This window comes from Rhinatrema bivittatum, chromosome 2 (assembly GCF_901001135.1).
Source record: "Rhinatrema bivittatum chromosome 2, aRhiBiv1.1, whole genome shotgun sequence".
Taxonomy (NCBI): Eukaryota; Metazoa; Chordata; class Amphibia; order Gymnophiona; family Rhinatrematidae; genus Rhinatrema; species Rhinatrema bivittatum.
In genome coordinates this window covers 310410437-310423571 of record NC_042616.1, presented here as the reverse complement: position 1 = coordinate 310423571, position 13135 = coordinate 310410437, and the positions used below count along the sequence as shown (strand labels likewise).

The 13135-nt window shown below is 44.2% G+C and overlaps 1 protein-coding gene across 1 annotated transcript in view; it reads left to right on the top strand.

Annotated features, from left to right (window-relative positions):
- PKD1L1 (polycystin 1 like 1, transient receptor potential channel interacting) overlaps positions 1-13135 on the top strand; it is a 446216-nt gene that overhangs the window by 164956 nt on the left and 268125 nt on the right. Inside the window, exons 22-23 of the mRNA XM_029587088.1 lie at positions 8368-8589; positions 10156-10316. Coding sequence (XP_029442948.1) covers positions 8368-8589; positions 10156-10316 — 383 coding nt within the window. The remainder of the gene's footprint in view (positions 1-8367; positions 8590-10155; positions 10317-13135) is intronic.

Sequence of the window (13135 nt, the reverse complement as noted above, 5' to 3'; positions counted from 1 at the left end):
CGTAGTTGTGAGTTTAGATTTAGGTGGGCGATGCCCATAATATCCTTGTGGATCATTGATAATGACTTGAAGGTGATTCTGGCTTTTATAGGAAGCCAGTGAAGGCTGTGAAGAATTGGTGTGATGTGGGCTCTTTTGTTTGTGTTGGTGAGTAACCTCGCCGCAGCGTTCTGCACCATCTGTAGGGGTTTTGTAGATAAGACCGGAAGACCTAGCAGTAGAGAGTTGCAGTAGTCTAACTTAGACAGAATTATAGACTGGACTACTAGACGGAAGTCACTGAAGTGGAGGAGTGGTTTCAGATTTTTTAGCACTTGAAGTTTGAAATAACATTCTTTAGTTGTGTTGATAACAAATGATTTAAGGTTGAATTGGTTGTCAAGACACACCCCTAAATCTCTGACGGAAGGGGAGTGGTTAATAGATAATTTTGCAAATTGTGTTGCGCTTTGGGAGTTGATGAGAGTATGGTTTTCGTCAGGTGAGATGATGAGGATTTCTGTTTTCTTTGTATTGAGTATGAGGTTCAGGCTGGATAGCAATGTGTTGATGGATTGTAAGCAATTATTCCAATGTGCCCAAGTTTTTTGCAGTGATTCTGTGATGGGGAGGAGTATCTGAATGTCGTCCGCGAAGATATAGTGTTTTAGCTTGAGGCTGGAGAGTAGGTGGCAGAGTGGAAGCAAGTAAATATTAAATAGCGTAGGGGAGAGAGATGATCCTTGTGGTACTCCTTGGATTGATCTAATAGGAGGCGATTCTTCATTGTTGATCTTGACTTTATAGAATCTATTCTCCAGGAACAATTGAAACCAGCTATGAGCTTCTCCTTGAATTCCTATATCGGATAGCCACTCGAGTAGGATGGCATGATTGACCGTGTCGAATGCGGCGGATAAGTCGAGAAGAGCGAGAAGGTATGGTTGTTTTTTTTCAAGATTGAGGAGGATGGTGTCAGATAACGATGCAAGTAATGCTTCTGTGTTTTGCGATTTCCTGAAGCCGAACTGGAAAGGGGAGAGTATGTTGTTCTCCTCCAGGTACTCCGACAGTTGCTTGTTGACGAATCTTTCCATAACTCTTGAGATCAGGGGAAGGTTAGCGATAGGGCGGAAGTTTGCAGGGTCAGCTGTTGAAAGGTTGGGTTTTTTTAATAAGGGTTTCAGAATGGCTATTTTGAGTTGATCTGGGACCTTTCCTTGAGTTAATGAGCAGTTGATGATGTCTGCTAATGCTTTAGAAATGGTGTTTGGAGTCGATAGCAGAAGATTGGAGGGTATGGTATCCAGAGGATGAGAAGAGGGTTTGAGCTTATTGAGAATAATTTCAATTTCCAATGAGGATGGGGTCTCGAACGATGATAAGCTGTATTCTTTGTTTTGTGATGGGATGCTGGACTGCGTTGCTGTTGGCTGTTGAGTGGAGATTGGCTTAAGGAGGTTGGTGATCTTTTTATCAAAGTAGATTGCAAGTTCCGAGGCTTTGTTGGCTGCTTGTTCGTCCGGGATGATAGGTGGAGAGGGTTTTGTTAGGGATGAGACAAATGAGAATAAGGCTTTGGAGTCGAATGCGAAGTTGTGGATTTTTTTTTGCAAAGAAGTCTTTTTTGGCCTTGAGGATGGCTAATCTATATGTGTTGAGGTGGGATTTATAGTTTAGAGTTGTGATGGTGGAAGGAGACTTGCGCCAACTTTTTTCTTTTTTCCGGAGTTCTTGTTTAAGGATTTTAAGTGTCGGGTTGTACCATGGATGTCTGTTGGCTTGGGGTGGTTTCAAGGATTTGGTGATGGAGGGACAGGATAGATCAGCGACGTCGTTTGTAATCTTGAGCCAGGAGTTGATAGCTGAGGAAGCGTCTGTGAGATCCAGTTTGTCGAGTTCTTTGGTGAGCAGATTGCTAAGACTGTCTATGGGGCAGGGTTTCCTGTATTGTATAGTGGTTGCCGGGTAAATGGGACGAGGCTTGTCCTTGATTTGAAGTTCGGCAGAGATGAAGTGATGATCAGACCATGGGACCGGGACGCAAGTAGGGCTATTGGTTGAAGTTAATCCGTCGTTAAGGAAGATCAGGTCTAGGGTATGTCCCGCTTTGTGCGTGGGATCGTTGACAATCTGATTGAAGCCTAGGTGATTGAGAGCTGTGAGCAGGATGTCGCAGTTATGGGTTAGGTGAGCGCTGTTTACATGTAGGTTAAAGTCACCCATCAAGATTGCTGGTTTTACTGTGAGTTTTTGCCTCTTCGGCCAACTTCTTTTCACATTCTCTCTTAGCCTGTCTTATCAAAGCCAAAGCTTATGCATTATCCTATTTTCTTCTGTTGGATCCTTCTTCCAATTTTTGAATGAAGATCTTTTGGCTAAAATAGCTTCTTTCACCTCACCTTTTAACCATGCTGGTAATCATTTTGCCTTCCTTCCACCTTTCTTAATGTGTGGAATACATCTGGACTGTGCTTCTAGGATGGTATTTTTTTTAACAATGACCACACCTCTTGCACACTTTTTATCTTTGTAGCTGCTCCTGTCAGATTTTTTCTATTTTCTCATTTTATCAAGGTTTCCCTTTTGAAAGTTTAGCATGAGAGCCGTGGATTTGCTTACTGTCCCCCTTCCAGTGATTAATTCAAATTTGATCATATTATGATCACTATTGCCAAATGGCCCCATCACGTTACCTCTCTCACCAAATCCTGTGCTCCACTGAGAATTGTTACGATTCTGCTTGTGGTTTAGGCCCACAAGCAGTCCCTTACCTTGTTTGCGGCCTGGAGGCTGCCGCTGAATTGTCAACATTGCCACTGCCATTCTGCAGTGGGCCGCCATCCTCTCTGCCTCTCTTTGCGGCCTGGAGGTCAATGCCAATGTTCACTCTGCGGTGGGCCAGACGCCAATGCCAATGCTGCTGCTGCTATCCAGCTTTGTGGCATGGGCCGCCACTGCTCTTCTTTGCGGTCTCCAAAGAAGAGCAGTGCCCACTCCACAGTCTTCCCCTTGGCCTGGTTGCCACCTCCTCTGACTCCTCACGGCCTGGAGGCCACCACCAACATCCTCTTCAGTGGCCTGGAGGCCGGCGCCATTTTGCAAAATGGCGCCGGCCGTACGGCAACACGAATCGAGTGCAGGAGGTCGTTCCTGGACCCCCGCTGGACTTTTGGCAAGTCTTGTGGGAGTCAGGAGGCCCCCCCAAGCTGGCCAAAAGTCCCTGGGGGTCCAGCGGGGGTCCGGGAGCGATCTCCTACGCTCGTGACGTCGGGGGATAGGAACCAAAATGGCGCCGGCGCTACCTTTGCCCTGTCATATGACAGGGCAAAGGTAGCGCCGGCGCCATTTTCTATCAACGCACCCGTAGCCCGAGAGTGGAAGATCACAACGGGACCCCCCCACTGGACCCCAGGTAATTTAAGACATTTGGGGGGAGTTCGGGAGGGTGGGGGATTTATTTTAAAGGGTCGGGGTGGGTTTTAGGGATGTTTTAGTGTGCCGGTTTTCCCGCCCTCCCCGATTTATGATTTACACGATATTTACAAAAACAAAACCGCGACGATTCGATTCCCTCCCCCACCCAGCCGAAATCGATTGTTAAGACGATCGATCACACGATACACATCTCTAATGGCCAGTGCCTGGTAACAAGTGTAAACAAACAAGTGATGTAATAAATTCTAATCAGATAAAGCAAATGTATATTTTGAATTTGGGAATCCCTTTGTATTTTAGGAAAGGGGCAATGGCATTTTAGAATATGCATACTTTGATTTCCCCTGATGTGTGTCTGGATGTATGTGTGTGTGGGGAGGGTGACTGGTGAAACTGGAAGTAACTAGGATGAATGTATGGGTGACAGGTGGTAGAGAAACTGGTTGGGGCTGTGACTGGTGAGAGAGAGAGGTAGCCTGGTGTGTGGGGTGTGACCTGTCATACCATACAGTTCCCCCGGTCACTCCCTCCCCCCACACACAGACAAGATTGCCTCTCTCCCCCATATGTCACCCCATACAGTCACCCCAGTCATTTCCCTTCTCACCAGTCACCCCCCCCCCCACTCACCACAGGATGCCTCCCTCTCTCACCAGTCACCATTCCAATCAGTCTCTCTCCCACCTGTTACCCTATACAGTTACTCCAGACACTCACCCTCTCACCAGTCACCCCTCACAGATCAGGCTGCCTCTCTCTCATCACTCCCCATTCCAACTAGTCTATCTCACATCTGTCACCTCATACTTACCCAGTCTTTTCCTCTCTCACCAGTCATCCCCCACATACGAGGATGCCTCTCTTTCACCAGTCACCACCTCAACCAATCTCTCTCCTACCTGTTACCCCATACAGTCACGTCTCACCAATCAACCCCCCACATACCAGGCTGCATCTTTCTTACCAGTCACCACCTCAACCATTCTCTATCATCCACCTGTCAGCCCATACAGTCACCCCAGTTAGTCTCATACATAGAAACATAGAAATGATGGCAGAAAAGGACCAAATGATCCATCCAGTATGCCCAGTAAGTTTATGGTAGTATCTGCCGTGTCATATAAGTCATCCCCATACTTATCAGTTTCCCAGACCATCAAGTCAGGACCCTCGTTAGTTGCTGTTTGAGTCCAATTCCCCGTCACCTCTTGCTGTTCAAGCAGAGAGCAATGATGGAGTTGCATCACAAGTATAAGGCTTATTGGTTAAGGGTAGTAACAGCCACATCAGCAAGTTACCCCTATGCTTGTTTTCCCTGACTGCAAAATTCAATGTCCTTGTTTGCTGTCTGAATCTAATTCCCCTTTCCCTCTTTTCCCCCAGCCATTGAAGTAGAAAGCACTGATGGAGCAGCATCAACCATATGAAGGCTTATTGGCTAAGGGTAGTAACCACCATACCAGCAAGTTACCCCATGCACTCATTTCTTCATTTCCATCCTCTAGCCTTTAGGGATCCACAATGTTTATCCCATGCCTCTTTGAATTCTTTCACTGTTATTGTCTCTACCACCTCCTCCGGAAGGGCATTCCAAGCATCCACCACACTCTCTGTGAAGAAATATTTCCTGACGTTGGTTCTGAGATGTCCTCCCTGGAGTTTCATTTTGTGACCCCTAGTTCTACTGATTTCTTTTCAAGGGAAAAGGTTTGTAGTTGATTGTGCATCATAAAACCTTTCAAGTATCTGAATGTCTGTATCATATCTTCCCTGTACCTCCTCTCCTCCAGGGTATACATATTTAGATCCTTCAACCTCTCCTCATAAGTCATTTGATGGAGGCCCCCTACCATTTTGGTTGCCATTCTCTGGACGACCTCCATCCTGTCTCTGTCCCTTTTGAGATATGATCTCCAGAACTGAACACAGTACTCCAGATCAAGCCTTACCAAGGACCTGTACAATGGGATTATCACCTTCTTTTTCTTACTGGTTATTCCTCTCTTTATGCAGCTCACTATTCTTCTGGCTTTAGCTATCGCCTTGTTACATTGCTTCACCGTCTTCAGATCGCTAGACGTTATCGCCCCAAGGTCCCTCTCTTGCTCTGTGCTCAACAGCCCTTCACCCCCATCACATACTGTTCTTTTGGATTGCTGCACCCCAGATTCATGACTCTGCACTTCTTGGCATTGAACCCCAGCTGCCATATCTTTGACTTTTGTTCAAGCTTCCTTAAATTACGTCTCATTCTCTCTACTCCTTCCTCCCTCTCACCTGTCACCCCTCACATACCAGAGTATGTGAGGGGTGACAGGTGAGAGGGAGGAAGGAGTAGAGAGGAATCGTCGCGGTTTTGTTTTTGTAAATATCGTGTAAATCATAAATCGGGGAGGGCGGGAAAACCGGCTCACTAAAACATCCCTAAAACCCACCCCGACCCTTTAAAATAAATCCCCCACCCTCCCGAACTCCCCCCAAATGTCTTAAATTACCTGGGGTCCAGTGGGGGGGTCCCGTTGTGATCTTCCACTCTCGGGCTACGGGTGCAACTAACGAGGGTCCTGTCACCACCTCAACCAGTCTCTCTCCAACCTGTCACCCCATATAGTCACCATAGTCAGTCGCCGTCTCACCAGTCATCCTCATACCTACCAGGGGAATTAAAAATATGCATATCCCAAAATGCTAGGGCCCCTTTCCTAAAATACAAAGGGATTTTCAAATTTCAAAATATGCATTTGCTTTATATACTTTTGCTTTTGCTGATTAGAACTTGATGTTATTATTATATCACTTGTTTGTTTATATTTGTTACCAGGCACTGGCCAACCCCCGGCAACATTGGCAACACAAACAACTAACTCAGGAGACAACCATTGGGAATGCAGTACATACCTCTAACTAAAAAACTGCTCCCAAAATTGACACTTTTTAACTTCTCAGTAACATTTTCAGTTAGTGTGCGCTAATATCCAGTTAATTTGCACTAGGTCCCGTTACTGCAACTAACATAAAATACAAATGTTTACGAAATTTCATAATTTTTTCTTTCGTTTCCTGGTGCTCCCAAAACAAGATGAAATAGACAATATTGTTGCCATTATCTATTTCATTTAAAACGAATGCAAATCTCTAGAAAACGGAGTGCTAACAAATCATAAGAACATAAGAACATAAGAAAATGCCATACTGGGTCAGACCAAGGATCCATCAAGCCCAGCATCCTGTTTCCAACAGTGGCCAATCCAGGCCATAAGAACCTGGCAAGTGCTCAAAAACTAAGTCTATTCCATGTTACTGTTGCTAATGGCAGTGGCTATTCTCTAAGTGAACTTAATAGCAGGTAATGGACTTCTCCTCCAAGAACTTATCCAATCCTTTTTTAAACACAGCTATACTAACTGCACTGACCACATCCCCTGGTAACAAATTCCAGAGTTTAATTGTGCGTTGAGTAAAAAAGAACTTTCTCCGATTAGTTTTAAATGTGCCCCATGCTAACTTCATGGAGTGCCCCCTAGTCTTTCTACTATCCGAAAGAGTAAATAACCGATTCACATCTACCCGTTCTAGACCTCTCATGATTTTAAACACCTCTATCATATCCCCCCTCAGTCGTCTCTTCTCCAAGCTGAAAAGTCCTAACCTCTTTAGTCTTTCCTCGTAGGGAAACTGTTCCATTCCCCTTATCATTTTGGTAGCCCTTCTCTGTACCTTCTCCATCGCAATTATATCTTATTGATTTATCTCCCACCTTTCCAAAATTGCTCAAGGAAATTCACAACATAATAAAAACCAACATCACAACTAATTACAAGAATAAGACAATGTTTGTATCAAAGCAAAGTTATAACTAAAAAATATAAGGACTATGCTGATCACCGTAACATTTCTCATGAACATGCTTTTTATTGTATAGGAGGGGTTAGATTTTTTTTCCCCATAGGAGACGAGGCACTTCTGCTCCTTGTTGGCACACAAAATCAGTTTTTTTGTGCCTTTCTGATGGAAATGCGATGTTTGGAATGTTTCCCCTGATAGCAGTTTGAAAACTACATTAGAGAGGGTGGAAAGAAAAGGAAATAGGGGCTGAAGACAGGAGCAAAAACAGGAAAAAAGGAAGTGAAAGAGACCTGAGGTATCCTGGGAGTGCTAGAAAGAAGATGAGATCTGCAAAAAGAGAGGGAAGAGAGAAAAAAGCAAAAGGCATTTATTTATTTATTTGATTTATTTAACGTTTTTTATATACTGGTGTTTGTTTACATATCACATCGGTTTACAAATCAACAGTTGGATAAAGAAAGAAAAATACATCGAACAGTTTAAGTAACTATGGGATTAATGTGTAACAATTATGTAACAAAAAATGGGGGAGGGGAAAGACATGAAGGAACTAAAGGAGAACAAAAGGCTGAGAGGAACAGGTAACGATAATTCTTGAAATTGAGGGAGACTGTGTGTGTGTGTGTGTGGGGGGGGGGGGGTAGCTCGAGATCTGTAGCGTGCTCGAGGCGGGGAGAAGAGGGAGAAGCGCTGTGGGAGGGGAAAAGGGTTATTGGTAGGCTTGCTTAAAGAGCCAAGTTTTAAGTTTCTTTTTGAAATTGTGTGTGCTTGGTTCAAGTCTTAAGTCGATGGGCATTGTGTTCCAAATAGCAGATCCATACACATTAGGATACTAGAAAAGCCAGTCACGGAGGTGGCCTGCAATTTTCCCCAAGGGCCCCAGCATTAGATATCACTAGAGCTTCGCTCTTGTTGTCTTGTGAATAATCCTGTCATGCCGCGTGTGTTCTCTGCACTCATCAAATAGAGACAGCAGCAGGAGGCGGCAGCATTGCCTCGCTTCTCTCACGGAGATAGGAAAAGATGGGACGTGGGCAGGGATTTTCGAACCAGTGAAACATCACTGAATTACTGTTTGTCTCTGTGCCGCACGTCTGCTTACAGGTTTCACTGGAAATGCATTCCAGCAAGCTTTCGAAAGCAGTCATGTTTCAGTCCCTCGGCGAGCAGCCCCTTCAGCATGGAGGCTCCAGTCCTCACTTTCCCAACTGCCCTCCTTGATGACACCTTCGATCAGTTTCTCTTCACGCTGGTTGTATCCAGCTCTGGTCGTGACTCATCAGAAGCTCAGGTGTTCTTGTCTGTTCAGTCAAATCCTTCATTCAGGTATGTCCTAATACAACAGCACTTTTATTGCCTTATGACATGTGGAGTTCTGGGTCCAAAATGTAGCCATCGATACGTTTTAGCCTGGTAAGTCACTGAACAGTTAAAACTTACCTGGATAATGAATAGATGTTTGGGGGAGGCCAGGGCTTAAATTTAGCCAGGCAGCACAAATATTCAAACCTAGCTGGTTAAGTCACAAAAAAACCAAATCAAGTAGACGTTGTATCCCGCCGGCCAAAATAATTACACGAATGTTGGTGCCATGAGCTCCGCTCTCCCCCCCCCCCCCCCCCGCCATTTCTGCCAGATATGAAAATTCAGGGCCGGCTCTAGGTCTGCTCCTGCCTCCCAACCCAGAGCCCCTCCAGGACCCAGCTGGGAGATGGTAGACTCTTACCTCTTTCCCAGCCACATGGAGCATCCAGAGATTTTATCTGACAGCTATCTTTGTATGCTACCAGCGTTGCTATCAGAGTAATGCTGGATACGGCTGGGAGTATGGTAAGTCTACTGCCTCCCGGCTAGACCCTGAGGGTTTGAGGGGGTCCCGGGTGAGGGGCAGGAACGGACCTGGTGCCAACTCTTTCATTTTTCATATCTGGTGAGAGATAGAAGAGGGAGAGGGCCCAGGCTGCTATGGCACCAACATTGGTGTAATTATTTGGGGGAGCTGGGCAGGGAATTGGGTGTTAAATGCTGACATTTTTTTTAATTACTCTGTGGGGTGGATGGGATGGAATATTGCTCCTTTTTTTTGGGGGGGGGGGGGGGGGTGACTTACAGTAACCAGCTTTATTTGAATATAGCTGCTGAGGTCTAAAGCTATCTGGGGAAACTTACCTGGATAACTTTAGCCAAAAACGTTGCTGTTCCCAGGCCTACTGAATACAGATCTCGTTTCTTTTTTTTTTCTTTAAACATTAAGTTACATTTATTTATTTATTTATTTTTACTATACCGGCTTTCGTGACATGGATCACATCAAACCGGTTTACATTTAACAAAGTGTGCAAGAAAAGAGATAACTCAAACAACTGTAACAAGAGCATTGTAAGGAGAGTGACAGTTACAATAAAACAGGGAAATAAATAACTGGGAGTTAGAGCGAGAAGAGGGGGGAATAACTTTCTTACAGCAAATTATTTACAAGGTTACAAGATTGAGTCCGATTAAATGTGATTTGAGTGTTAACTTACAGCAAATATAACTTACAGCACATATTTACAAGGTTGCAAGATTGAGTCCGATTAAATGTAATTTGAGTGGAAGTGATAGTGTTAGCAATGTGAAGGTGATGTTTTACTAGGCTTCATTTTTCATGCATTTTACATGCATTTTACATGCTTCATTTTTCCGATGTCCAGAAGTTTAATGCTGTCTTTTACCATTAAGATTTTGTTTTAATTAGCGGACTAGCTTGTTTGTTGTAGGTGAATATGGTACACCTCCTCTCGGTTTCCGGATAAGCCAACTTTGACAGTTTTGCAAAGGGAACAAATGAGTCAAGCTAGACGTGAGAGACGCTAGGAACACTTGTGACTCAGGAGTTGTGCTTCTTTTTAGATCAGTGACTATGATCTGTAAAGAGTGCAGAGGCGACTCTGTAAACTGGAATGAAGGTTTCTCCGTGGATGCCGTTTGTGTGGGGTGCACAGGAGCTCCTCGTATCGTGTACTTTTGGAAGCTCTATTTGATCAATGCCACTGATACAGTTGGTGCGGAAGGTAAGAGTTCACCCAACACTGGGGGTTGCCTATTCACAATTATATTGATATATATAATATATAAATATAAATAATATATAAAATGTATATTGATACCTGTACATTAGTCATCTGTACATAGTCTCCCTCTATTCTATTTTATTTTCTCCCTTTACCTCTTTTTAACTATGCCTTTCTCCCCTTCCCCTCCTCATCCCCCTTTCCCACCCCCTCCTACCCCCTTCCCCTCCCTCCCTCCCCTCACCCTGCCCCCTAGCCTACCCTTCCCCCCCCCTCCCTCCCCTACTCTCCCTCAAATCTCTGCTCCTTGGTTTCATTGTTTTATTGTTTATTTTGTTTTGTTTTGTTGTTGTTTTGTTTTTGTTAGTAATATTATATTGTTTTAATGTTATATTGTTTTACTGTATCTCCCACCTGAGCTCATTGTAAACCGGCATGATGTGCTTCACGAATGTCGGTAAATAAAAGTTAATAAATAAATAAATAAATAAATATTGAAAAAGTAACATTTAGTGCTACTCATCACATGACAGCTGACTTATTTAGGGGGCAGTTTTCAAAAGTGCCCGCATTATTGCAAAGGCCGCGGGCACTCTTCCTGGCAGACTTTGCACCAGTTCTCAAAGGAGATTTCGTCCTGGGAGAAAGTTCCTGCAGAGATTTGCTTCTGCTTTTTCTGTAGATACCTTTGCCCTGGAAAAGAACGTGCGTAATTATGAAAATCCCAAACTGTGCGTATTGTTGCCATCTCGGACCTTGCCCCAGCTCTGATCCCACCCATGTTTCCTTCTCTGAAAACAGCACTATTGATAATCACAGTTTTTGCATCCATAAAGCACACTGAGAAGCAAATGTGGTTTCCAACTTCTTTTACAGATAGTTGATTAGATGACTGAAGAATATTTACTGCTTCAAGTTTTAAAATAAAGTCAATAAATTATAGAACAGTGGAAACATTAATAAACTTGTGACTTCACACTTCTAGTAAAGTCTTCAAATTTCTCTTTTCTCAGTTATTCAGACTGAAGATAGTTCAATCTTCATTTCAATTTCCAGTGTTATCACAGCTTTCTCCTCACTGTGGAATGGTTAGAATAAAGGCCCAATATTGTATGAGAACGTTAAGTCCCACTTCTCATTCCTTTCCTGAAGTCTTCTTAATTACTTTAGATCTTCTTATGAAGTACCAGAAGGGCACTCTCCTCTCAAGTGTAGCACACCTGAGTCTGCAGCAAACACAATCCTTGAATATTATCAGCTCCTTCCCTCTAGTGAGGGACAGGATTACACTTCTTAGATTAAAATCTTTACACCTCAGGCTTTTCCTAGGTGAAAGATGCCTCTTCCCAATAGAATGGAAAACTGATTTTCTGGTATCAAGGACACTCAGCTTCTGGTGGAAAAATAATAATCTTTGATTGCAAAATAGTATACCCTGGAGGAAAGGAGGAGCAGGGGTGATATGATACAGACCTTCAAATACTTGAAAGGTTTTAATAATCCAAAGTGAATGACAAACCTTTTCCATTGCAAAAAAATCAGCAGAACCAGAGGTGTGGACTTGCCAAAAGTCCCTGGTGGTCCAGCGGGGGTCCGAGAGCGATCTCCTGCACTCGGGCCGTTGGCTGCCAGTAATCAAAATGGCGCCGATAGCCTTTGCCCTCACTATGTCACAGGGGCTACCGGTGCCATTGGTCAGCCCCTGTGCCATGGTAGGAGCACAAGATGGTGCTGGCCATCCACTGCTCCTACCATGTGACAGGGGCTGACCAATGGCACCGGTAGCCCCTGTGACATAGAAGGCCAAAGGCTATTGGTGCCATTTTGAATACCGGCAGCCAAGGGTGTGAGTGCAGGAGATGGCTCCTGGACCCCCTGCTGGACCACCAGGGAGTTTTGGTAAGTATTGAGGGGGGTCATGAGGGTGGGGGGTTGTACTTAATTCAATTTTAGCTGGGAAACGAATAAGAATTAACACATGTACATATCGGGGGCCCCCCTTGCCGAATGCAATGTATCTGCCCCCCGACGAATACAAATCCCGAATGCAACATATGGTGTCCCTTTGCACATACCTAATTAATACCCTTATTCAATAAACATACACACGGTTAATGTGACTCCAACATTGCTCTATGCTTCAACGGCAAGAGGAGATGTGGGACAAAGGATTTGCATTCACAAATAAGTGTGGGAGTAGCTTGCTTGTTGCGGCGGTTACTATCCCAAACCAGTTAAGCTTGATACTTTACTTTGAATACAAATACAGCACAGCTCACTGCTTCAATGGCAGGGGGGATGAAGATAAGAGGATTTACATTCAGATAACTACCAACTAGGATTGCATAGTCTGGGTAAACAAATAAGCATGGCTTGTTGCTGCAGTTACTACCCTGAACCAATTAAGCCTGATACTTCACTTTGAATACATATGCAGCGCAGCTCACTGCTTCAACAGCAGGGGGAGAATGAAGAAAAGAGGATTTATATTAAGACAACCAACAAGAACTAAATTGCACAGGCTGGGTAAACAAATAAGCGTGGGAGTAGCTTGCTTATTGCGGTGGTTGCTACCCCTAACCAATTAGGCTTGATACTTCACTTTTGTGGCGTATCCAGCACTGCTCTCTACATCCATGGCAGGGGTGGAAGGAAATTAGAACCAAAAAGTTACCAATAAGGGCCCTGACCTCAGCGGTCAGAGTAACATAAGTATGAGAAAAATAACTGTGAAAGCTTGCTGGGCAGACTGGATGGGCTGTTTGGTCTTCTTCTGCCATCATTTCTATGTTTCTATGTTAAACAAGAGACAGGAAGGG